The sequence below is a fragment of the Mixophyes fleayi genome, chromosome 8, assembly GCF_038048845.1.
Source record: "Mixophyes fleayi isolate aMixFle1 chromosome 8, aMixFle1.hap1, whole genome shotgun sequence".
NCBI classification, from domain to species: domain Eukaryota; kingdom Metazoa; phylum Chordata; class Amphibia; order Anura; family Limnodynastidae; genus Mixophyes; species Mixophyes fleayi.
In genome coordinates this window covers 83,405,607-83,431,285 of record NC_134409.1, presented here as the reverse complement: position 1 = coordinate 83,431,285, position 25,679 = coordinate 83,405,607, and the positions used below count along the sequence as shown (strand labels likewise).

The 25,679-nt window shown below is 41.4% G+C and overlaps 1 protein-coding gene across 2 annotated transcripts in view; it reads left to right on the top strand.

Annotated features, from left to right (window-relative positions):
* Positions 1-25,679, top strand: part of XRCC6 (X-ray repair cross complementing 6) — a 75,720-nt gene that overhangs the window by 15,854 nt on the left and 34,187 nt on the right. Inside the window, exons 2-8 of one of the 2 annotated variants that reach the window (XM_075182804.1) lie at positions 3,454-3,655; positions 4,743-4,836; positions 16,453-16,562; positions 17,479-17,617; positions 19,317-19,571; positions 19,752-19,935; positions 20,576-20,762. In XM_075182804.1, the coding sequence (XP_075038905.1) occupies positions 4,755-4,836; positions 16,453-16,562; positions 17,479-17,617; positions 19,317-19,571; positions 19,752-19,935; positions 20,576-20,762 (957 nt within the window). In that variant the 5' untranslated portion in view covers positions 3,454-3,655; positions 4,743-4,754. The remainder of the gene's footprint in view (positions 1-3,453; positions 3,656-4,742; positions 4,837-16,452; positions 16,563-17,478; positions 17,618-19,316; positions 19,572-19,751; positions 19,936-20,575; positions 20,763-25,679) is intronic. The other variant, XM_075182803.1, reaches the window with a different exon arrangement.

Below are 25,679 nucleotides of genomic sequence, written 5' to 3'. Positions count from 1 at the left end.
ATGTTCTGAAATTTAGGGGACCCCAGTACAGATTAAGTCCTTTTCAAGTGGAAAACTTCTAGTAATATGAGGCACACACTTAGTAGGTGGCAGCACTGGAGAAGAATAGCCTGGTCCCATGGAGCCAATGGTGCAGTTAGAAGCCAGGGTGATTCAGTCGTTTGTTAATGAAGGTTAGATGAGGTCACCAGTTGAAGATGTCCAGGCAATCCGTACCGAAAGCCTTGAGGGGATCAAAGGCCCAAAGTTAGATCTCGGGTCTAACAGTATTGTAGAACTCGATACACATACCAACCAGGTCCTGGTATCAACCAGAGCTCTCCTTTGCCCACTAAAGATAGGTAAATGGTAAAGAATTTTATGATAATTTCAAGGAAGCACTACAGATGTGTGTCTTCTCTCTTCCATTGCCACGCCGTTCCCACCAATCATTTTTATTCTGCTATCTTATGTATCACTTGTTCTCTGTACCTCTTAAATTCTTAAATTGTAAGCTGCTTTGGGCAGGGCCATCTATACCTTTTTGTTTCTTGTCACTTTAAATATATAAAAGGTTTGCCTGCTTCTCTAGTATGCCATATTAAGTATGCTTTGGAGTTTCATCTGAAGTTGGAAGAGGATTTAAACTAATTACTGTCCAATCTCTGTAACTACATTGCCAGCCCCCCGTCTTTGACTGCAACGTACTGGAATCATTAGGGGGCTGCTACTGATAAGAATTGACTGTATACTGCTGGTGGGTCTGGTACTGTGATTCCTGGTTTTTGGTGATGGACTTATTCCCTTGACAAGGTTCAATTTTACAGGACAAAACATGTTTAATATGAATCATATGGCACTAGTTGATACTGTGTGGCCTGGGAGGACTATACTAGGATTATATATCAAGAATCAACAACAACAAAAGCAGAGAAAGACCATAGAAGAGTCCAACACCAATGCTGAACTTCTGGGTTGCCGGATTTAAAACACATACACTATACATGATATGCTTTCTAATATTTGTTTATAATGTAATTGCAATTTAACCCCTTTAATCATCATTAAAACTTGTGGAACTTTTACTATGTGTACCTATATTTCTTTTCTGTGACATTGAATCTCTTATTTGAATTGCAAAAGTATAAGAATCTATGGAGTGTTAAACATTCCTCAAATGGAGAGGACCCCAAGTATCACCCCTCCCCCTACAGAATCCTTTTCAAACTCCTCACCACCACTTACAAGGCTCTCTCCAACGCTACTGCCCCTTATATCTAACCTCCTCTCCATTCACACTCCTGCCCGCTCCCTGCGCTCGGCCAACGACCGCCGCCTCTCCTCTACTCTTATCACCTCTTCCCACTCCAGAATCCAAGACTTTTCCCGTGCAGCCCCCCTTCTCTGGAACGACCTCCCTCGTTCCATCCGTTTCTCTCCTACTCTGTGCTCCTTCAAACGTGCACTCAAAATCCACCTCTTCCTCAAAGCCTACCAACAATCTACTTAACCCCCATCTCCTCCCTTTAGCTCGTCCTCCCTTCTCTCCTCTTGCCTCAACTGGCTCCTCTTGTGCCTGGTCTGTTTACCCTCCCTTAGGCTGTAAGCTCGTAAGAGCAGGGCCCCCTCCCCTCCTGTCTCCATACCTGTTCTTCCGCTCCGTCTTTACTGCATATGACTAGCCGGAGTTTCTGAAGTATTGGTACTGTTTGTTCATTGTTCTGTATGGTTTCACCCTGTATAGTCTACTGTTAGTACTGTGTGCGGCGCTGCGGATACCTTGTGGCGCCTAACAAATAAATGATAATAATAATCACGCATCTCACCAGGTTAACTCCGTGTTGTTCATTGTGTGTTTTGGTTTCCCTTGGTTACCGCTACCTGCTGTTCAGCCTGACATTCCTCTATCATCGGACGCCATCTTGCCCAGTGGTCCGCGCATGCGCTACCCCGAGAATTTTCAAAACGTCTGCTCCGCAGTAATTGGTTCTTCTGCAGCCAGTTCCCTTTATAAGGACCCTCCGTTTTATGGGTGTTGTCAGATCATCAGGTCTCTCAACCTGATAGGAAGCATCACCTCTGATTCCTGTTGTGCCTTACATTGTGGATGGTGCAGCTCATCGCTACTCAGCAATACCTGTGCTGCTCACCGCTTCTCAGCAATTCCCTGTTCAACTCGCAACTTCTCAGCAATTCCTGTGCTGTGGACTGCTTCTCGGCAATTACTTGTGCAGCTAATCGCTACTCACCATTACCTGTGCGGCTCACCACTTCTCAGCATTACCTGTGCAGCTCACCACTTCTCCGCATTACCTGTGCTGCTCATTGCTTCCCAGCAATTACCTGTGCAGCTCATCGCTACTCAGCATTTCCTGTGCAGCTCATTGCTGCTCAGCAATACCTGTGCTGTTCACCCCTTCTCAGCAATTCCCTGTACAGCTCGTCACTTCCCAGCATTAGCACATGTCGAAGTCGTATAATTGGATGAACGAAAGTATATTGGTTTAATATTGTTTTGCCGTGCGATTGCGATCTGTACGCCACGTAACACGTGGCATGGTGCGATCGCACGGTAAAATACGCACGCACACACTCGCATTACAACATTTAGTTATTTATATAATTCATATTGGTTTCGTTACACTGTAATTTATGAGCAGATAGTATTTGGTTTATTAGTAGTGTGTGTATGTATATATATATATATATATATATATATATATATATATATATATATATATATAATGATTATACATACACTTCAGTGATATTCAAGGTTCAGTTTATAGGAATGTATCATGCCTAGTGTCATATTGAAGCCCTATTCATCAGCAGCTGTCCGGTGCAGTCGGCGAAGAGATCGTACATTGCATACTTTAGTAATTGATATTCGGGAATAAACCTTTGTATGATGCTGGCTATGAAAAAAGCAGACCCCCTGGAGAGACGACCCCCACCTTTGGATTCCTTAGATTGAATCAGCCTATGACCTGTTTACCCTGGACCCACCCAACGTCTGGACCTATAGAAACAATCTACGTCATCTCTATTGTTCACTATGTAACACTGTACTGTATATAATCATAGCTGCACTCCCCCTGGCCCTCAGTCAACTCTGATACAGTATTCTAAACAGATATACTGTCCACTGGGTCCCGTGGTTTGCGCAGCGAGCGCATGCGATAGCATCGGTATGTATTTATCTATTGGTATTGGCTGTACTGTACTGTATCATAATATAATAATGTATTGAATTGTTGACTATTTACATCTGCTAAAATAAATCACTTTGTGCTTTGGAAACACATACAATTGATTGGGCAATGCTTATTTGAAAACGATAAAATTACTTTAATACACCGTAGAGCATTGCTCATCATTGATCCTGTTCCAGAGTTATACAACTGTGTGGACCTCAGTGCTCCAGCTCTCTGCGGTTCATCTCTTCACTACTATTTCTATTCTGCCTAACAGCTAGTTGGTGGTTCTGCGCATTATCTGCTCTGCGCCCTCTAGAGGACCACGACCTGTGATTGAGAGCAGCTAAGACCATATTTCCTTGCGGAAATCCCTGGTGAACACCTCTCCTCCGTTAGACTCCTCACCTCTCTGGGAGTAAGCTGTCACTCGAGCAGAGATCAAGACCATTCCCATTATCTGGCTCTCGTGACACCAGGTAGTATATATATTACTCTGAGTGAGAACTGGATTGTTGAACTAAATTGCAAAAGTACATAATCACAGAGTTTTCATAGGAACTGTAAGCGGGTTCAACCTGTGAATGGCTTGGATTCATGCAAGCAATTGCGATGAGACACATTTGCTGGTAACAAAGTTTTTTGACAATCTCACTTTGTAATTGTTTAGTTTTTTTTATAGGATGTTGTTCTAGTTACTAAGTGAACCTGGAATTAGATAAATAAAAAAATGGTTACATTACTTATTGGTATTTCTGATACCAAGAATCAGTTTGCACCTTCCGCCCTAGGGACTTATTGTATTGTAATATAGCGTTTTGTATTGTAATATAACAGTCAACGTCCTGAACGTTGACAATTTGTGTTTTGATACCTAGTGACCAGCACTTGCTTACCTCCTTACTTAAAAACTTGGAATTTCTCTTTTTTTTTTTTCACACTACAAACCATTTCACCGTTTAAAGACCACGAGAAGAACTTCTTGGCATTCAATATGATGGTTCACAGCAGAAAAGATCATAAATGTATTGACTAGTGGGAGGGAGAAATTACTTTTAACTACCACCCATCAATTGTTCTTAGATCGTTCCTTCACTGAACTGCTATGGTAGTAAACTGCAGAGGTAAAGGCAATTGCATCCATCATTACTACTGCCCTCATAACAGCCATTATATGGATCCTTTGGATCTGTTTGCGGTTATTGAAAGATAAAAAAAAAGAGGTGCACTGACATTGTAGCACATCTTGGAGTGAATATTGTTTATACTTTATTGCTGTTATCTTGGCTTATCTTACTACTTACTTTTGACATTACCCATGACAATTCTGTGTATGTTAATGCATACTGTTTGTACATGTTTTATTCACTGTAATAAACAGATTAAAATATAGAAATATTTAATATATATATAGTGGTTATAGTAACCACATAGCTATGAATGCGTTGTCCTCATCTTAATTATATTAATAATGCTAGGGTTAGTTTTTTTTTTACTCTAGCAAAGAATGTATGGTCAGCTTTGTCTATCTGGTCAGTAAAGTTATAGTTTACGTGTTCCTTTCAGACATCTGAAATCATGCCAGAGTGGGGTTCCTACTATGCTAAGGAGGAGGGGGATGAGGATGAAGAACAGGAAGATGGAGAAACAGAACATAATGGTAAGACACTATAATGAAAATTTGTATTGACAAATATAACAATAGCTTTGATGGTATTCTAGTATGTGGTAACAAAATTGAAGCTTGGATTAAAGGGCAGATAAATCAATAGCCCTATACTTGTATTGTGTTTTATGCAGTGCAGTTTTTTTTATTTTACTTTTACTGGGTAAGAGGCATCATCAGATTGGGATACATAATAGATCTCCAGGCATCCCTTCCCTAACACCACTTCACCATGGGTCTTCCAGAAAGCAGGGCAAAGCGCCTGGCTCTACGAGAGGCCATTCAGCCCCTCATTTTGCAAGGGTCATTGTTTCTGTGCTGAAAAAAAAATAAATTGGGATTTTACTTTAAACCCCTCTTTCTGGTCCGGAAGCTGGACAGCTCCTTCCGACCTATTCTGAACTTGACATCCCTAAACTTGCACTTGAGGTTGGCAGGTTCAAGCTGGAGTCTTTACGTTAAGTCATCAACAGCATGGAACGGGAATAGTTCATGTTGTCCATGGACATCAAGGACACGGATCTCCATGTTCCAGTTTGGAAAGGCCTTCTCAGATAAGCTGTTCCATCTAAGCATTATTTACATCTAGACTGGGTATACATGTGAAGTAACCATCTATATTTATAGGCATTCCATTATATGTAATGCCCTTTTTGATGGTGTACTAATCATATATGGAACTGCTTGCTACTAATATCATATATTTTTTATAATATATCTGGTATTGCCCCCCTTTTTCTACACATGATGAGAGACACATAAATACTATATGGAAGCGTTTTATATATAAATACACGCCCATGTCTCTATCTGTGTGAGATTTATATTATTCTATGTTTGCTACAGAGTGAATTGCCTATGCCCAAAGGCTCTTTCTGAAGAGACACTTCACAATAGGTCTTAATGGTCCTATGAATTAACATACTATAATTACATATTTAGAGGACCAGACCCTAGTTATTACTAACAACTACGGTACTGTACGAGTTTTCTATTTTGATAACATTGACCGGCTCCCATTTTTGGGTCATTTTTAATTCTCTTTACACTATATTTCAATTCTATTCACTTGTATATTTTAAATTCACCGATCCAGGTGGGATTTAGCTATCTGTCTATGTCGCATTTTTAAGTAACCATCAATAAAGTTGATTTTATATTGATATGCTCTCTCGGACAGGAGTGCCTCACACACTACTTTGTTCAGTTGATATCTATTGTCATCTGTATTTGTTATTTCCATCTAAGCATTATCAGGTTTGGGCCTTATACTTTGACCTGGCAGCAACGTAGTTTTTTTTTACCAAGATAATGACTTTCATAGCGACCCTTCTTAGATCCAGAGGAGCGATGGTCATTCCATACCTCGACCTATTGATCAAGGCAAGTTCTCTGGCATTGCTGCAGTCACATGTTCAGGTGAAAACATGTGTATTAAAGTCACAGTTGGATTAACAATTTCAAGAAGTCCAACCTCAGCCCGCCACAGAGGATAATCTTCCTGAGCCTTCTGTTCGACACCCATCAGCAATTCATGCTCTTGCCAGAGGACAAAATCCTCTTGCTACTGGGACTGGTGAAGTGTCTGTTGGCTCGCATATGGGTGTCTGCACATCTGGGGATGAAGGTTCAGGGAGCGATGATGTCCACTTTCAAAGTGGTGGCGTTTGCATAGTTTCATTCGGCCAGTGACTGTTGCCTTTCCTCCCGGCTGCCCCCAACCACTGGAATGGTCTCCCTTGTTTCATCAGAGTATCCCCTAGCCTGTATAGCTTCAAACGGTCATTGAAAGCCTACCTGTTTAGAAAACCCTACCAGTTCTACACTTAACCATTTCACCATGTAGTATACCTCAGCCTCTTTCATCCTCCATCTCTCCCACTCTAGCTTCTTGCTCACACATCCCCTTACATTGGCTCACGCCTGTGTGTCAACCATTTGACTGCTTCTTTGCCTTTAGATTCTAAGCTCTAGTGAGCAGGACTCTCTTCCCTCCTGTTCTCATTACCTATAACTTTTTCTCTCCAGCTACACTACACACCTTCTCCTTGGGCTCTCTGCCCACTCCTCTATTGCCTTGGACCTCTTTCAGTGTTCGTTGTTCCCTTGCTAATGGGTACAGGTTTCAGCCTGTGGTGAATATACCCCTTGTATCCCAGCGGCTGTGTTGACAGTTGTAGTGTTATTTGTTTACTGTATTGTACTGTTAGATCATGTACCGTCTTGTTGTTTTCCCTCTCTATGGCGCTGCGGGTCTCATGTGATGCCCTCTAAATTAAGGTATAATAATAATAATAATTCACCAGTGTTCCAGCTCAAGACCCATCAGCTTTTGTCCCAACAGACATTCTCTCTGTCACGAGCTGAGAATTTTACTTTGCTGGTGCCTGATGAGGGGCAAACTCAGCAGACGTTTCCCATTTGTTATCGCAGTCTGGATATTTGTGACAACTGATGGCAGTTTCCATGGCTGGGGGGCTGTGGTCCTACAGCATCGGTTTCAGGAGATTTGGACTCTGGAAGAGTCCAAACTGGCAATCAATTTGTTGGAGCTCAGAGCGGTTCTCAACACTCTGTAAGCAGGTCAGCAGTTTCTGTGCAGTCTCACAATGCCACAGAGTCTCATGACACTTCTCAGTTTACTAGTAGGTGGATGGTAACTGAAGGTTCTAATGTGTCACTTGCGCACATGTTTGTTCTAGCCATGCAGTTTGGTGATGACACAGGTGGAACGACAAACAGTGTTTAATGCTATTGCATCCATGCCTGCAATGGACCATGTGAATTGTAATTTACTTCCACAATCATTGCACATTAATGCAGAACACATACAAATGCTTCAACGTTGTTTTGATAAGACACAGACATTAAACTTTTTTCAAGGATTCAGAGAAGGTATTTCTGAAGTCAAAATAGAAACAAAATCATAAACAAATAAACATTTCTCTTTCATCCTATCTGGGGGACACTGCTACCATGGGGTTCTGTGAGGGGAAGAGGAGTTTGGCACTTAATTAGTTATCTCTGTCAATGTATGCTGCTGACAAACCCCTCCCCTCCGCAACCCCCTTGTAGCTTTCAGTTTCTGTTGAGTGTCCAAGGGAGTCGGGCTCACTTAGCTAGGCAGTAAGTTTTGGGGTTTTTTTGTTTTTTTTTCTTACTTTAAATGTTTAATTTTACTTCATTCTTTTTTTATTTTTAACAGAGGTGTGCTCTGTAAGAGTACAGAGCACACTCGTTAGTTGAAAAAACAGCTGTCAGTTGAGAGCCGGATGGCTCTCACTGACAAAAGACAGATTATTTTTTAATTTTTGTGCTCTCTTCTATACAATGCTGACAGGCGGCTTATATAAGCCGCTGTCACACTGATCACGACAGGTTACCGGTGCTGCCATGGAGACAGAGACCGCTGATAAACCCCACCGTCGGAGGCAGACATGATGGACTGTTCCAAGTCCGCTCCTCAGAAAAGTAGCGGGGGAACTTGGTATTCATCCGCAGGGCCCAGGAAAAAAACGCAAAGACGATTACTGCTTAGACAGAAGCAGTAGATTGCCCTTATTATCGTTGCCCCACTAAAATGGAGCAAATGCAGGACGGGGAGAGCTAGGATAATAGAGCTCCCCTGCCTGCAGAGGAATATTGGACTCTCCCAAGGCGCCAAGATCTGTCTGGGAAAAGCATCAGCTTCTGAGGAACATGCAGAGATGCTGACAGACTTCTCCTTCTCCAGCTTAGCCTTGCAAAGGCTAAGTACCAAAAGCTTTTTTTCAGTACTCACTATAATAAATAGAGGGCTATTAGAAAACTTAATTATGCATATATATTGGTAGATAGAATATTACTTGCATAAATACTTTTGCTTTCAAATATAGCCTCTAGAGCAGGCCTGTCCAACCTGCGGCCCTCCTAGATGTTCTGAAACTACAAGTCCCAGAATGCCCTTCCAGCTATCAACTGGTTGTCTACCGGCAAAGCATGCTGGGGCTTGTAGTTTCACAACACCTGGAGGGCCGCATGTTGGACAGGCCTGCTCTAGAGGGATACTATCTTTTGACTCCTGTCATAGATTAGTTAATATCTTCTGTCTGTTTCTTGTCTGAATGCCTCTATTACATTTTATTGCTGTACTCTGTTACCTTAAAATGTCTGACAAGGGTAAAGCACCTCGTGCTAAATATTATACTTGCTTCAAGTGTAAAGTTAAATTACACATTGTGCAGCAGGACCTGGGAGCGCTTTGTACTGACTGAGGTGGGGTTCCCATGTTAGTGCAGGCACAGACTAGCGCCCTAACTATAACGGAAACACCAGCGTGGGCGGCTGCCCTGACGCAGCGGGTTACCACATTGGTACAACTGCTTTCTAAACCCACAGAAATTCCAGCGGTTGTTGCGGTACTCCCTTCAACCTCTGGAACGATGGCCCCCCTTAGTTCAGTTGGGACCTCGGGGACTCAAATGTCCGTTGTCTCTGGACAAGTGGGAGATCCATCCGCACTACCATCTCAAGCCCCCCTTATGGGAGAACCGGCTTATTCTACATCATTGGTCAGGGGCCTAGATTGGTTAAACTGTTTTTTGGAGGCCCCAAGACCTTTACCCAAGAAAAAGAGTAGTGGCAAGAATGGCCCTATGGCTGAGGTCCTGGATGCGGACACTGAATTTAAGAAGTCCTTGGAGTCCCTCCCTTATTCCAGTGGAGTGTGTAACGGATTTACTGGATTCTCTACTAACCTTGATTAACGCTGGCTTACCTGAGGTGCGAAGTCTAACGATCTCCCCGGTATTCACCAAGAACCGCCGCAAGGCGGGATGGGCTTTGCTGCCAGGAGTCGCAGGTCGCGGTCCTCAGGTTTGCCCCAAGGTGTAGTGCAGCGGGAACGGAAAGTGGATAAACGCTGCCTGGGGGTACTGGTTTGCCAGGAATAAGATCTATATTACAGTCCCAAATTCTATGTGGAGGGAGTTTCGTGGCCTCTTGTTCACAAAAGACATCGGAAAAGGTTTGGTATGGTTCAGGAAGCAGTGGCAAGGGTACCCTCCTGTGGCGTTTGGGACCCTCCTTGGGAACTACTTTTGATAGACAATGATTAAAGCAATGTTGTCCCCAGGATAAGATATGACCGGACTTCCAATCCACGTTAGGAGAATGGAGACGGAGCCACGGAAGTCCAAGGATAACAGGATTGGTAGTTTTATGGATGACGAAGAAGGAGATACTCTCCTGATGTAGGGCTCCAATCTGAAGACGAAGAGGAGAGGTGCGTAAAAAGATAGATCCTTCAGGGATTCTTCCTCCATCGATGGCTAAAAGGGAGATAGGTTGTTCTAGGGCTAGCGTGGAGATAGAGAATTGCTTTACCAAGGCAGCCGAAATGAAATTCCCAGCTGCTCCGGAGTCAAGGAGTGCGGATTGAGAAAAGGTATGTTGTCCAGACTGTAAAGAAATGGGAATAGTGACACAATCATTATTATAAGGAACTGAGGGAGAAGAAATAAGGAGGCCTAACGACACAGTTCCTGAACACGTTAGGCCCTGTCGTTTCCCGGACAAGAGTTCAGAAGATGCCTGCTCTCTCCACAATATAAACATAACTTGTTTCGGAATCTTCTCTCTCTCTCTTCGGCCAATAGGCGGGTCCTTCCCAATTGCATCGGTTCCTCGGGTGGAAGAACAGGTGTTTGGAAATTGGGGGCTAGACGGATCATACTGCGTCGGGACTGTTCCTTCTCCTAACTACGCTCCATGAAACGTAAGTCAATCTTAACGCAGAGGGAGATGAGATTGTCTAAAGATGCAGGGAGTTCCTGAGACACCAGCTCATCTTTAATCCGATCTGAAAGACACTGCCAGAATGTAGCTACAAGAGCCTCATTGTTCCAGCGGAGTTCCGAGGCCATAGTTCTGAAGTGGACCGCATACTGACCCACAGACTGGTTTCCTTGGCGGAGACGCAATAACCCAGCAGCGGCATTGGAAACCCTTCCGGGCTCATCAAAAATCTTCCTAAAGGTGGACAAAAAGGTGGATAAACTATACAGGATAGGATCATTCCGCTCACATAATGGGGATGCCCACGCTAAGGCTTGACCAGAGAGCAGTGATATCACATAGGCCACTTTAGCCTTTTCAGAAGGAAAATTCCCTGGCAACAGTTCAAAGTGGATGGAGCATTGGTTCAGGAATCCTCTGCAAAGTTTAGGGTCTCCATCGAACTTAGGGGGATTAGGCATCCGAAATTGGGAGGAAGAAGCTGCTGCTGCAGGAGGGGGGTCCGGAGCCGCACTCACTGGTGCTGGAGGTCCGGTAGCCACTAAGGTGTTCTGAACAACATCCAGCCGGGTAGATAAGCTCTGAAGGAATTTTAAAAGTTGCTCTTGGTTCGCCTCCTGTTTATCCATTCTACCCACTAAATGCTCCAGTAGATCTTTAGTCGCTGGATCCATGGTCAGAGCAAACTGTAACGGATTTACTGGATTCTCTACTAACCTTGATTAACGCTGGCTTACCTGAGGTGCGGAGTCTAACGATCTCCCCGGTATTCACCAAGAACCGCCGCAAGGCGGGATGGGCTTTGCTGCCAGGAGTCGCAGGTCGCGGTCCTCAGGTTTGCCCCAAGGTGTAGCCGGGCCGGGTCGGTACATAGGCAGGCAATGCAGACAGAATCAGGAAGCGGTCTCGGAGTCAATCAAACCGGGTCGGTACACGGGTCACAAGAACAGAAGCGAGGTCAGCTAGGCGGGTCGGTACACAGAGGACAACGGAATCCAGAAGAGTGAACAAGCCGGGTCGGTACACTGGGAGTCAACACACACGAAGCAGGAACAAGGAAGGACACAGGAACTGGTAAGTTGCTCTGACACTCTCCAAGTGTCAGAGCTAGGTTTTTATGCAGAGTCCCATTTGAATTCCCCGCCCTGGTGGTGATCATGTGACCGCCCTAGGTAGCGGTCACGTGATCGCTGAACCCGGAAGTGCGGCTTCCGGGTCCGACGGAGCGGCGGGGGAGCGTGGAATGGTAAGTATCGTAACAGAGTGTTATTTGGCCCGGAATTGGACAGCATAATTTCCCAGGCCACAGGAGGCAAAAGTACCTTCTTACCAGTCAATGTGCCAAAGCCTAGGACACCCAGGTTTGGCTCATTTCGAGGGTGCCCATCTGGCAGGGGCCAAACACACAGGTCCAGGCCATCTGGCACCAGAGGACACTTGCACTGAGGTAGGGCTTCCTTCTCCGCCGCAAGTCGTCCCTCTTCTAAGCTCCTGGATAACCCTGCATCGTGACGCCCACGCCCCCTTCTAGCGGCGGTGGGAGTGGGGGGACATCTGCTTCTGTTCAGAGATCAGTGGGCAGAGTCCTCGGAGGACAGTTGGATTCGTGGGATCATGACAAGAGGTTACATAATAGAACTAGTGGGCCCAGCCCCTCGTCGTTTTTTTGCAACCAGCTTGCCCCGCCACCCACAAAGAAGACAGGTAATGCTTCTCTTTGTTGCCTCTCTTCTTTCCGCAGGAGTTATCCGAGAAGTTCCGGAAGACCAAAAGAGACAAGGGTTCTACTCCAACCTCTTTTTGGTCCAAAAGCCAGATGGCTCCTTCCACCTCATTTTAAACCTAAAACAGTTGAACCTTCACCTGCAGGTGGTCAGATTTCGAATGGAATCCCTGAGGTCAATTATCAACGGACTGGAAGCAAACCAGTTCATGGTGTCGATAGGCATCAAAGACGCCTACCTCCACGTTCCTATCTGGAAGGCACATCAGGCTCTTCTCAGATTCACAGTAGGATCTTCTCACTACCAGTTCACGGCTCTCCCATTCGGCCTTGCAACTGCACCAAGGGTGTTTACAAAAATTGTGGCGGTGATGGCGGCTTATCTTCATTCCAGAGGTGTGCAATTAGTGCCCTACCTGGGCAATTTACGAATCAAGGCTGCTTCGACTCACCTGCACGAGCAACATCTTCAGCTTACCATCAGGATCCTGGAGAGGCATGGGTGGCTCATAAATCTCTCCAAATCCCAGTTAACCCCTTGCCAGAGGATGACTTTTCTGGGACTGATATTTGATACCAACAATCAGAAAGTATTCCTTCCAGAGGACAAAATACGATCCCTGCGGGACTCGGCGAGTCGAGTTTTGTCCTGCTGCAGACAGCCGGTCCTCTTATGCATGCACCTACTAGGAAAGATGGTGTCTACCTTCAACACTCTCCCCCATGGTCGAATAAACTCTCGTTACTTCTAATGGGACCTCCTATAAAATGGTCAGGATCCCATCAGAAATTAGAATGTCAATTGATATAAGCCATGTTAAAGGCCTTACAGGACGCACAGTCGGGTCCGTCTGCAGTCCAACAACACCACGGCAGTGTCGTACGTCAACAGACAGGGAGGCACCAGGAGTGCAAGAGGTGACGACTCAGATTTTTACCTGTGCTGAAAACCACATCCCCGACATTTTGCAGTCTTTATTCCAGGCATCCAGAAGTAGCAAGCAGACTATCTAAGCCGGCATGCAATTCTGCCGGGAAAATGGTCTCCTCATCCGGAGGTTTTTCAGTCTTTGGGCGTCCAATGAGGGACCCCCGACCAAGACCTAATGGCGTCTCGTCACAACAGAAAGGTCCTACAATTTTGCTCAAGGGCAAGAGATCCCTTGGCAGTGGCTGTAGATGTAATGACAATGCCCTGGAACTTCAGGTTAGGATACCAATTCCCTCCCATTTCCATGAATCCCTGCGTTCGGAGAGTCAAGCAGGGCGGACTGCCAGTCATACTGGTGGCTCCAGCTTGGCCGCCGAGGGTCTGGTATCCAGAAATGCTGTTGATGGCGGTAGGTCCAGGTCTTCGGTTACCTCTTCGAGAAGACCTTCTATTTACTTCAGGGATCATTCCTACATCAGGACTTACCGCGGCTGAATTTAACGACATGGCTGTTGAATCCAACCTTTGGAAATCCAGAGGGTTCTCTTCACGAGTAGTGGATACCCTCCTTAAAGCTAGAAAACCAGTCTCTGCTCGGATCTACCACCGTATCTGGCTTGCATACATTAGATGGTGTGAGAACCGGACCTTCCACTCAGATTCGTTCCGCCTCTCTAGGTTTCTCGCATTTCTCCAGGATGGCCTGGATGGGGATATTCGTCTAGGTTCCTTAAAAGTGCAGATTTCGTCTCTTTCAGTGTTTTTTCACTGTCACCTGGCAGACATACCGGATGTCAGGACCTTCCTACAGGGAGTCCTGCATATCCATACTCTATATGTTCCGCCCACGGCACCCTGGGATCTTAATCTGGTCCTTAATGCTTCAAGAACCTCCCTTTTAACCGTTGCAGACTGCGGAGTTACGGTTCTTAACATGAAAAGTGGTTTTTCTACTTGCAATTGCCTCAGCCCGTAGAGTTTCCGAGCTGGGGGCGCTATCATGTCGAGAACCTTATATGGTGTTTCACGACGATGGGGCAGTTCTCAGAACAATTCCTTCTTTCCTGCCAAAAGTAGTTTCCGGTTTTCATGTAAACCAAGAAATAGTGATTCCGGTGTTTAGGGACAATCCACAAGTGTCTGGAACAGGATCTATGGAATTTCTGGATGTAGTCAGAGCTCTCCGAATCTATGTCCATAGGACATCAAAGATTCGTTGCACAGATTATTTGTTTATTTTATTTGACTGCTCAAAATGTGGTTGGCCGGCCTCCAAGCAATCTATTGCTAGATGGCTTACTTCGACTATTAAGCAGGCTTATATCCATTCTAACCGACCTGTGCCAGATCGTATTGTTGCCCATTCTACCCGTTCTGTGGGGGCATCTTGGGCTGTGCGAAATGGGGCCTCAGCGGACCAATTATACAGAGCAGCCACCTGGTCCTTGATCCATACCTTTTACTAAATTTTACCAATTCAATGTCTTTGTGCCGGCAAATGTCAGTTTTGGCGTAGTGCTGTAAGTGCCAGGCTGTCAGAGCGGTCCCTCCCTTAATGGGGCTGCTTTAGAAAGTCCCCATGGTAGCAGTGTTCCCCAGATGGGATGAAAGAAAAGTGGATTTTTATACTCGCGATAAATCCGTTTTTCTTATTCCATCTGGAGGACACTGCGTTCCCTCCCTTCTGCTGTTTAGTCTTTGGTTGGTTGCCCCCCCCCCCCCCCCCCTTCCTTGGCGCTTTATACATAAACTGAAGGTTACGGGGGGGGGGGTTGCAGAGAAGTGGGGTTTGTCAGCAGCATACATTAACAGAGTTAACTAGTTAAGTGCCAAACTCCTCTTCCCCTCACAGAACCCCATGGTAGCAGTGTCCCCCAGATGGAATCAGAGAAACTGATTTATCGCGAGTGTAAAAATTCTCTTTTCATGAGTTTGTGCAATAATCCATATATTTAAATAAAGAAGCTTTTAGGAATTACTTTAAAATTGGATTACAGTGTAAACAGTATTCATTTATGATTTGCTTTTTAATACCATTCAAAATATAGTCCATATGTGAGTTGATTTTGGGCTCAACGTCGTACGTAGTCTCCACCCCCTTTTCACTTTTTATTGATTGTTATTTCACCATAGGTTATCAAGCTATTTTTTTTTTATCAAGCCATACTTGATGTTTACTTTAATGACACTTAATAGTCTTAAACGGCATTTGTGGTCATATATTTTGGTAATTTGTTTTATGTGACTTCAGTTTTTATGTAGACATTGTGTCTTATTTGAAATTGGTGTGTGATGTTTGTGTATATATAATGTGTTTTTTGTTTTTTTTTATACTTCCATTAAAAGTGTGAAGTATATTATCGTGATTTGAGGTGTTGACTTTCCTAGCAGTAAATTTAATAAAAATTGTTGTAACTAGCCATAAATAGCTTAAAAAGATGGGAGAATATATTTGTTCAAACCTGATCCTGATCCTGACACTGAATGACAGATATTTTATTTAGTCACAAAAATTAGCTGAATAGGAATTGCCCCATTCATTAACTAATGTTATTCTTAAATATGTGTTTTTCTGTTTTATAAAACATGACAATAACTCTGCTTGCAATACCAACTGTGCTGTTATAATGTGGGATAGTTCTGGACTATCTGCTGTGTGTAGAGGTATTACCCTTAAACTATCCTAGACAGAGTTCCTTAAATAACTTTATGCATGCAGCTACTAACTAAACGATTTTTTTGCTGGATTACACTACTTTCCTTGCTTGCATCCAGAAAGCCTTTCTGTGTTCATTGCATTCTTTTAATGAGTTTTAAAATAATGAATATTTATGTATTTTGAGTGTTAGACTTATAAATGTTATTGTAGTACATACAAATTGTGTGAGTCTATTATCTGGAAAAGTTAAATTTCAAATAAGGTTTCCATTTGTCATGGCAGTTTAAGTGAGTTTTTATAAATGACCAATTTTCTATATAAATTACAGCCCACCACCTAAAAAGTTGTGCTAACATGGGATGAGTTTTTCTGGTAATTGAGCATTCTCTCAACTGACCGCTGCAGGGGATTGGGGGTCAAGTCATCTAGTTCAAAGCGCCAGACTTCTTATTTATTTGTATAGTTTTGTATGTGATGCATAGAATTACTTTAACATATTTTCTTTTATTTATACTGGTTTAGAGTTTCGCTACGGGGGTAGAGACAGCCTAATTTTCCTTGTTGATGCCTCAAAACAAATGTTTAAGAGTCTAAATGATGATGAATTACCACCATTTGACATTGCTCTGCAGGTAAAATTTATTTTCTTAAATAAATCATTGTATTTAACTCTTTCTATTGGAACTGTAACCACTTCATAATTTATTTTTTTTGAACAGTACATAACAATTATCTATGAACCATGTTAAAGTGAACCTTTTATTCATATGTTTAACCTTTGCCCAAAGAACCTATATGGGATTCACTCCTAAACCTCCAGTTCTAAAATATAATAAGACCTTAGAATACAAGGCATGAATGGCGGATTTCTTTTGTTGACTTTGATATATGCAAGAGTTGGTCTAAATTACTCTTGTGATGCTCTATTTATTATGATGATAACATTGTACAGTATTATAAATTTGAACAAGAACATGGTTTCTAAAGATTCATCTGTACATTGAAAACATGTTGATGGTATAAATGGTTAGAACAATAGTACCTATTTTGCCATTTATGTTCATACATAGGGGGGTATTCAATTGACGGCGGGATCGCCGAAAATCCCGCGCTCAAAGAATATTACCATTAATACGGTAATCCTGCGCGTAAATTTCGCTGCGAGCTGAAATCCAGCGAGTAATTACCATATTAACGGTAATATTCTTTGAGTGCGGGATTTTTGGCAATCCCACCGTCAATTGAATACCCCTCATAGAATTAAAAACAGTCCATAAAAGTGTATGTATTTTTATTTGCTATTTATTTCTTTTTCTCCCAAAAAAACCCATAATTTTACTGTACAATTATTTTCACATGTGCAGAGAAATAACTTAGAAATATAATCTGTAACAACAAGCAGGAATTACATTACTTTTCTGTGATGGAGTGCATTAAGTTCTGCAGAATCTGCACACAAACGCGGGGTGTGTATGCATAACAGTTAAGTTTAGTCCTTGCAAGGTTACCAGTCGCTTCATTTTTGTGTGACCTGTTCTTTTATTTTAGTGTATCCGTAGTGTCTATACCAGCAAGATCATCAGCAGTGACCGTGATCTCTTGTCTGTGGTGTTCTTTGGTACCAAAGAAAGTAATGATCCCCTCTCCATAAAACATACTTATGTTCTTCATGATTTGGATACACCAGGTAGGAGATTCTTGTAGGCAGTGGTGTGTCTGTGTTATTTTTTGGTTCATTTGTTTTTAGTTTAGCCTGACATTTTTTTTTATTGAAACTGCTTATAAATACAACATTATCCTACTTTATATCTAAAAGCATGTTATACATTACAATCTTAGAATTTCATGAAATAAAACCGTTCAGCAGATCTAATTACTGTAACATGTATTTGTAGTAAAATAACACACTTAATGCCAATACAGATGCATGTTGCTGTCCCATATGCATATAGTAAGTTGAATGATGGATATTCATTGTCTTCGTTTTATAAAAAAACAAAAGATAATTGTGTGATTAAAACAATTGGCTTCCTTAGATTCTTAACAGAGTTAGTAAATCCACAAATTTCTAGTTATATTACCTGCTATACAACATGTAAAATTTTTTACTGACGCAGCCTTCACAGCCTTTGCTTTGGAAGCACTTCCTTAGAAACCTAGAATACAAAAAAACAGAATACAATCAAACAAGACAGTGAACATGCTAACAGATTACCACCTCCAACTATTACTACAAAAGTGGTTTAAAAGGGAAGCTTCTGGCATGCTCCAGTTGCAATGAAAGAGCATGCTGATTCACCTTAAGAAGGAAAAAACCTCCCCCACCCCAAGCCCAGCATCAAGAAGACTGCCGCCCTGAAAGACGCCCCTTCAAACCAAATCCGTGCCTAACAGGGCCATTACTGTCATAGTAACCCCAACCTGTCCTGGCTCCAGGCTAACGAGTGACTGATGTTACTATAAAAATAAAATATACAGTCTCTAGCCCTGGTGCCTCAGGGACGGATCTAGACAACTGCTTTACCCCAGGCGATTTTAGGGGGGGAGCGATTTAGGCCCCGCCCCATTTCTGATTTCTAAGGCTGCCGGTGGCTGCACACTATGTGCAGGTCCGCTCGGCAGTGACAGTGTGCTGCCCTGCTGCTCTGATTGTGTTTAAAACACAATCAGAGCAGCCGGGCAGCACACTGTCACTGCTGAACGGACCTGCACAGTGTGCAGCTAGCCCCTATCGCCCTCCCCCCCCCCCCCCCTTGGATTCGCCACTGTGGTGCCTCACTGTTGTATTAATAAAAATCTCCCTTCTAGCACTATGCTGAGAGAGAGTTTCACTTCCCTTAGGCCCCTCTCTGCTGCGTAGTGGTGCAGTCACTGCAGGCCAGGTTCAATCAACAGCCGCCTATGCAGGCTAAACAATTAAAAAGAAAAGACTGCTATAGCTCCTAAAATGGCTCCCAAGATGGGCACTTTAGAAAAATCTGTATCTAGCTCCTGACTGCACTCAATACCCTAATGTGCCAGGGTCATCCAATTGGATACCAGAGGAATATATTTTTTTTAAAAAATTTAGTGTTATTTTAGTGTTAAACCAGATAATTGTACAATAGAATAAATTAGGATTGATACCTTATTTATCTACTGGCTACATACAATAGTTTTACAAAAGAGGATCAAAGGTAGCCCACTATAACCTATATGGGAAACCTTTTTTAGATTCTGACAATAAATTAAGATACCATAGCTTATTTCTAAAATACATTTAAGATTTCAGTTGTGTGACATAATAAAAGCTAGTTAGCTTAGATAATTGATTCACAAAGGCTTTTGTAGAAGATGTTTTTTTTTTAGATTACCTGTGACCGTTGTGCTGCCTGTCCTGTGTATAGGTGCAAAGCGAATTCTAGACCTGGACAAGTACCGAGAGGAGAAAGGAAGGTCGTTCTTTTCTGACACCATAGGCCATTCAGAAGATTTCTCCCTGGGAGATGCTCTCTGGCAGTGCTCAAACCTCTTTAGTAGGGTTAAGTTACAAATGAGTCACAAGCGCATAATGCTGTTCACCAATGAAGACAATCCACATCCCAATGATTCTGCTAAAACAACACAGGCAAGGATGAAGGCAAAGGATCTGAGTGACACTGGTAAGGATCGACATACATGCATGATATTATAACATAGCAAGTGTTCCAAAGTGTGGTGATACTTGAGTGTTTCCCATTGTATTAATATCTCTTGGTGAAGTCCTGGAATTTTTGTGAGGTATCTAGTTTTTGTACGAGATTGTTAACCCAGCTTAACTAAGTTGTTTGGGGCATTTTCAGGGATATTCTTGGATCTCATGCATCTTGAGAAAGCTGGTGGTTTTGACATATCTTTATTTTATCGTGATATTGTGAACACTGACGAGGATGAGGACCTTGGTGTGCAGTTTAAAGCTTCCAGCAAGCTAGAGGACCTCATGAGAAAAGTGCGGGCCAAAGAAAACAAGAAGAGAGCTCAGTGCAGGTAATGCCCAGCGTTTGTCATTTGTCCATCCTCCACAGTTATAGATAACAGTGCGCAAAACCAGAAATGTTGCACCTGTTTTGTTTTTCAAAGGATTTATTTATTTATGAGCAGATTTTATTTTCCCAAAACGGTGAACTCCAGCAAGTGGTTCTAGACAATATCAAACCTTGTGTGTAACAGGAATTTAACGGAGAGAGGAACTAATGTGGAAATTAGTTTTATATTTACATTGCATTCAAATATTTGAATAATCTATGGTATAAACAAACATGGCGATTCTATTTGGTGACCTTGGAGCATTGGAAAAGAGGTGAGACCAAGACTACATATGTTTGCAAGAGGGATCGTTATTAAGAACCACTAGCAACCAAACTAATTCTACCATACATAGACAAAAGAAGCAATTTGATTTCAAAGTGGGCAGTTGGTGTAGGTATAATCCATTTTAAAACAAATAATTTCTTGCAACCTTATAGTCTACATGTGATATTCTCATCCATAGCTCTTTTTTAGCGTTTGAGCATAACATCTATGGCTAAAAGTATATAATTAATATCAGTTTAATACACAAGACCAAGTGACTTTCTTTAACAGTGATTTTAATGTCCTTTTTTATAATTTCTCTTAACACTTGCAGACTCTTTCTGAAGCTGAGTGATGACTTTAGTCTCACAGTGGGCATTTTTAACTTGGCGATAAAAGCTACGAAGCCTTATCCTGTAAAGCTGTACCGTGAGACCAATGAGCCTGTAAAAACCAAGACCCGTTCTTTCAACAGGGAGACAGGCAGCCTGCTGCTTCCCAGTGACACAAAGAAAGCTCAGGTACATATAGCGACAGCAAAAGACCAGTAAACATTTACATGACCATCTGACAATCTGACAGCCTATTAAAGTAATTGGGAGGTGTGTGTGTGGGGGGACGGGAACACATCTCCAGTATTAAAGTAATAAAATAATTCCTTCAGCAAAAGGGACTTTAAGAATAAAATTATATCATTGTTTATTTACAAAAGAAAAAGCTAGCGCTGTGATAACATTATCACTCATTTTCAGTTTCTGAAAACTCTGGTCTTCAACAGACCAGACACGTACTTTTTGTTCCAACAAAAGTAGGTTGTACTACAATTTACATATATCATATTACAATTGGCTGAGAAAGTATATAGGCATATCCTGATATTTTTGAGTCTCCTGGATGCAATGGAGAAGTTGACGAAGTCTGTAAGTCTTTGTTCAACATCTTTTGATTGTAAACATCTGTTCTTTGAATAACTGCTTCATTCCTGTTCATATCCCTTCCATCAGCTCACACGCAAGGCTCCAATTGACATAATAATACCACATCAAATGTTAATGATATACTAAAATAAGATAAAACAATGTAAATATTTTCATATTACTAAATTGTCTTCATCCAAAATAAAACATCTTTGACACCAGTGAACAAAGAAATGATCAATGATCATAGGACAGCCTATTTATGGTGATAGGAAAATATTTTTGATACACTATTTCTACACAAGTATTCTTCTTAAAAAAATTACTATTATTAGAATACCAACAGTGTCACCTGCAGGCTAGTAGTATGTACTACACTCCACCACACCACTGAAAAATGCTTGCACATAATTGAATAGTATATCTCCCAGTAAATGGGCTTTTCCATTAAAAATACTACATGTGTGTCAGAGTTCAGTGACTGTAGCCCTGAGCAGCAATGCCAAATGTAATAGTGATTGCTATATTATTTCACTGCTAAGTGTCTCATGTGTCCTATATGTGTTATGTGCATGGCTACTTGCATGATGCTATAAAAAGGCTTGCAGTTCATTAGCTAAGCTGCCTTTAGTTTATGAGGTTCTGCTCTAAAAATATCAAAATAATTATTCAAACAAAATTTTTCAATTAGAAATTCAACACAAAACAAACTTATCCCACAAACTAAACTACAAATATAAAATCAACAAACATAAATATCAGGCTTCCATAAAAAAAAGTATAAAATGCACTTAGCATTGTATTTGACTGGATAAATAAATCAACAACAACAATAGAGATAAGTGTTATAGTAATAAAAATAATTAATAGAACAAACAGATGTGCTGTGCAGAACTTCCCAAAAAGAACAAGGAAAGGGAGAGAGGAGACTATAGGCTAGCACAAATGATTATCCTTAATCACTATAATCCTCGTCATTTTGATGGGGTTTCTAACAAACCAATACTTGTACCAGCAGAACCAAACTTTATGATAGTTATGTAATGCTTCTCTACTCTCCTATGTACATTTTTTCATGTTTCCATACATCATTAACAAGGGCAATCCAATTGTGTATATAAAGTGTATCAGATGCCATCCAACATCTGGCAAGTATATCCTTAGACCAAAGAAGGGGGGGATTTTAATCCGCTCCAAGGTAAGGATAAACCTCAAATTAATATGGTTTATAATTAACATATAATATGAGGGGGTGCTCTCATAACTAGACGAATCTAGAGTTTAGAAGAAATACAGTTGATATTAGATATCAACTGGACAGAGTAGTGTGCGAGGCACTCCTATCCATAGGATTTATAAACATAAAATCAACTTTATTAGTTATTTGTTAGAAAGATTTAGACAAATGACCAAATGTCATGACAATCGGCGAATTAAAAAATATAGATGTGAGAAAGATTGAAATGCAGTGAAAGAGAATATATAAAATTGACCTGTAGGGAAGGTCAAATGCCCCTATTAATTATCTATTCATATATTTGGCTGGATATAGCTGATTACATAGGGGTTGGTCTAATCTCAAATTGAGTAGTGGTTTTTAGTACCACTATTAATTGGTGTATTCGGTCTCGTCAGGGTGTATATTATGTTTAGCTATCATTATAGCCATCACAGGGTCATTATACCCCCCACATCAGTAAGGATACTGTCATAAATAAATATGAAACGTTCTCATGTGTTATTATTGTATCCTTTGTGGGGAAAATATTAGGCTAGAGAAAGAGGGAGTATGAGAAGAGTTTATATTTATGCACAATATTAGTTGCTATAGTTAATTCCCACATACAATCCCAACTCTTATTGATAACCCTATATGGAAATGTGATCATAAGTATCTGCGTGATATGATCATATATTGTTGCACATAACCTTTATTCCAGTGAGTATGTTTTTCTATAGTCTGTTTGCAGATTTATAGTGGCAAGGTAGTGGATAAAGGGTCCTATCACAAAGATATCATATGTTTAATAGTAGCACCCATCAATATGTATATTTTGATATCCAAACCAAAATGTGATTGAACTAGTTGTAAATCTTGTTACACAGAAAAAATATATATATAGAAGTTTATATATCCATCTGTGTTATTACTAGATATTGGATTATAAGCCAGTGTGTCTGCATAACAGTATCAGCAAGTGAGAAATCCCTCTATGCAGAGTCTCACAGCCGTGATATCTGCCCTCAAATGGAGCTCTCTGAACTTCCCACTGGGATCGTCTGCGCAACCCACAGATACATTATATGTCCCTAAGATAAAGACCCTGAGATAGACTCCTATCAGACGGTTTAAATTGTCTAATAATTACTGCCCTTATTAGTGAGACACGACCGCGGTGAAATACCGCTGACCTGTTCCCTACTTCCGGGTCTTGTGACGTCACGCGTCACGTTACCCGACGTACGTTTCGCCAAAGCTTAATCATGGGAAATGATCAACAGGTCAGCGGTATTTCACCGCGGTCGTGTCTCACTAATAAGGGCAGTAATTATTAGACAATTTAAACCGTCTGATAGGAGTCTATCTCAGGGTCTTTATCTTAGGGACATATAATGTATCTGTGGGTTGCGCAGACGATCCCAGTGGGAAGTTCAGAGAGCTCCATTTGAGGGCAGATATCACGGCTGTGAGACTCTGCATAGAGGGATTTCTCACTTGCTGATACTGTTATGCAGACACACTGGCTTATAATCCAATATCTAGTAATAACACAGATGGATATATAAACTTCTATATATATATTTTTTCTGTGTAACAAGATTTACAACTAGTTCAATCACATTTTGGTTTGGATATCAAAATATACATATTGATGGGTGCTACTATTAAACATATGATATCTTTGTGATAGGACCCTTTATCCACTACCTTGCCACTATAAATCTGCAAACAGACTATAGAAAAACATACTCACTGGAATAAAGGTTATGTGCAACAATATATGATCATATCACGCAGATACTTATGATCACATTTCCATATAGGGTTATCAATAAGAGTTGGGATTGTATGTGGGAATTAACTATAGCAACTAATATTGTGCATAAATATAAACTCTTCTCATACTCCCTCTTTCTCTAGCCTAATATTTTCCCCACAAAGGATACAATAATAACACATGAGAACGTTTCATATTTATTTATGACAGTATCCTTACTGATGTGGGGGGTATAATGACCCTGTGATGGCTATAATGATAGCTAAACATAATATACACCCTGACGAGACCGAATACACCAATTAATAGTGGTACTAAAAACCACTACTCAATTTGAGATTAGACCAACCCCTATGTAATCAGCTATATCCAGCCAAATATATGAATAGATAATTAATAGGGGCATTTGACCTTCCCTACGGGTCAATTTTATATATTCTCTTTCACTGCATTTCAATCTTTCTCACATCTATATTTTTTAATTCGCCGATTGTCATGACATTTGGTCATTTGTCTAAATCTTTCTAACAAATAACTAATAAAGTTGATTTTATGTTTATAAATCCTATGGATAGGAGTGCCTCGCACACTACTCTGTCCAGTTGATATCTAAAATCAACTGTATTTCTTCTAAACTCAAGTATATCCTTAGCCAATTTTGTTAGATTAAATATATATTTCAATTATGTTTTTCTAAAACACTCTTTCAGAGTAAGGGCGGAGAGGCGTATCATAGGGCATAAGACAAAGGCTGCTGTCGCTGTGGAATAAATACAATTCCACACCTTTTCCCAAATTACATGCACAACTGGGCAGCTCCAAACCATGTGGCAAAAAGTACCAGGAAGTTGCATTTAGGACATTTAAAACTACCATGTCTACCCATTTTTTTTGCAACACCAAAGGGAGTAAGTTAAACTCTATTAAATCACCACTTGTTGGAACCTTAGCCAGGAAGTGGCCTCTTTTTTTGCCCTAGATGATCAGACTCAAGTCTTAATCAGAAATAACACCCAAATGTTATGCCCTCTTAGATCTAAGAGGCTCAAAACCTTCTGGCAACAGTAGTACATAATGAACAGAGATTACCTTTCGTGAGCCCACACCTTTAATCGGAGCGTCTACAAGTTGAGGAATGTTCTCAACCTGCCCAAGGGTATGGATTCCCAGCTTTTCGCCATGTTACATCCTTTGTGAGCTTAGCCAATTCCTGGAGCCTGTTGTTAAACCATAGAGGAGTATCTGGATCCCAGCTCTCCTCTCCCATAAGCTTATGAGCTACTGACCTTTTGAATTGATACTTTACCAGCGAACATAACATCCTTTGGCAGCAGTTGAATAGTTATTGACAAAGTGAAAATGTGCAGTAACCACTAAGCACTTTGTTTAGAGAAAACTAATGTCAATTAAATATTTCATAGGTTGATATGGGTAACCGCACATTTGTACTTTGTTGTGAAATAACGCATAGTGCACTCCTTGCTGTCTTTTCTGTAGTTGCTTTTCTCTTTCTGTTTTTGTG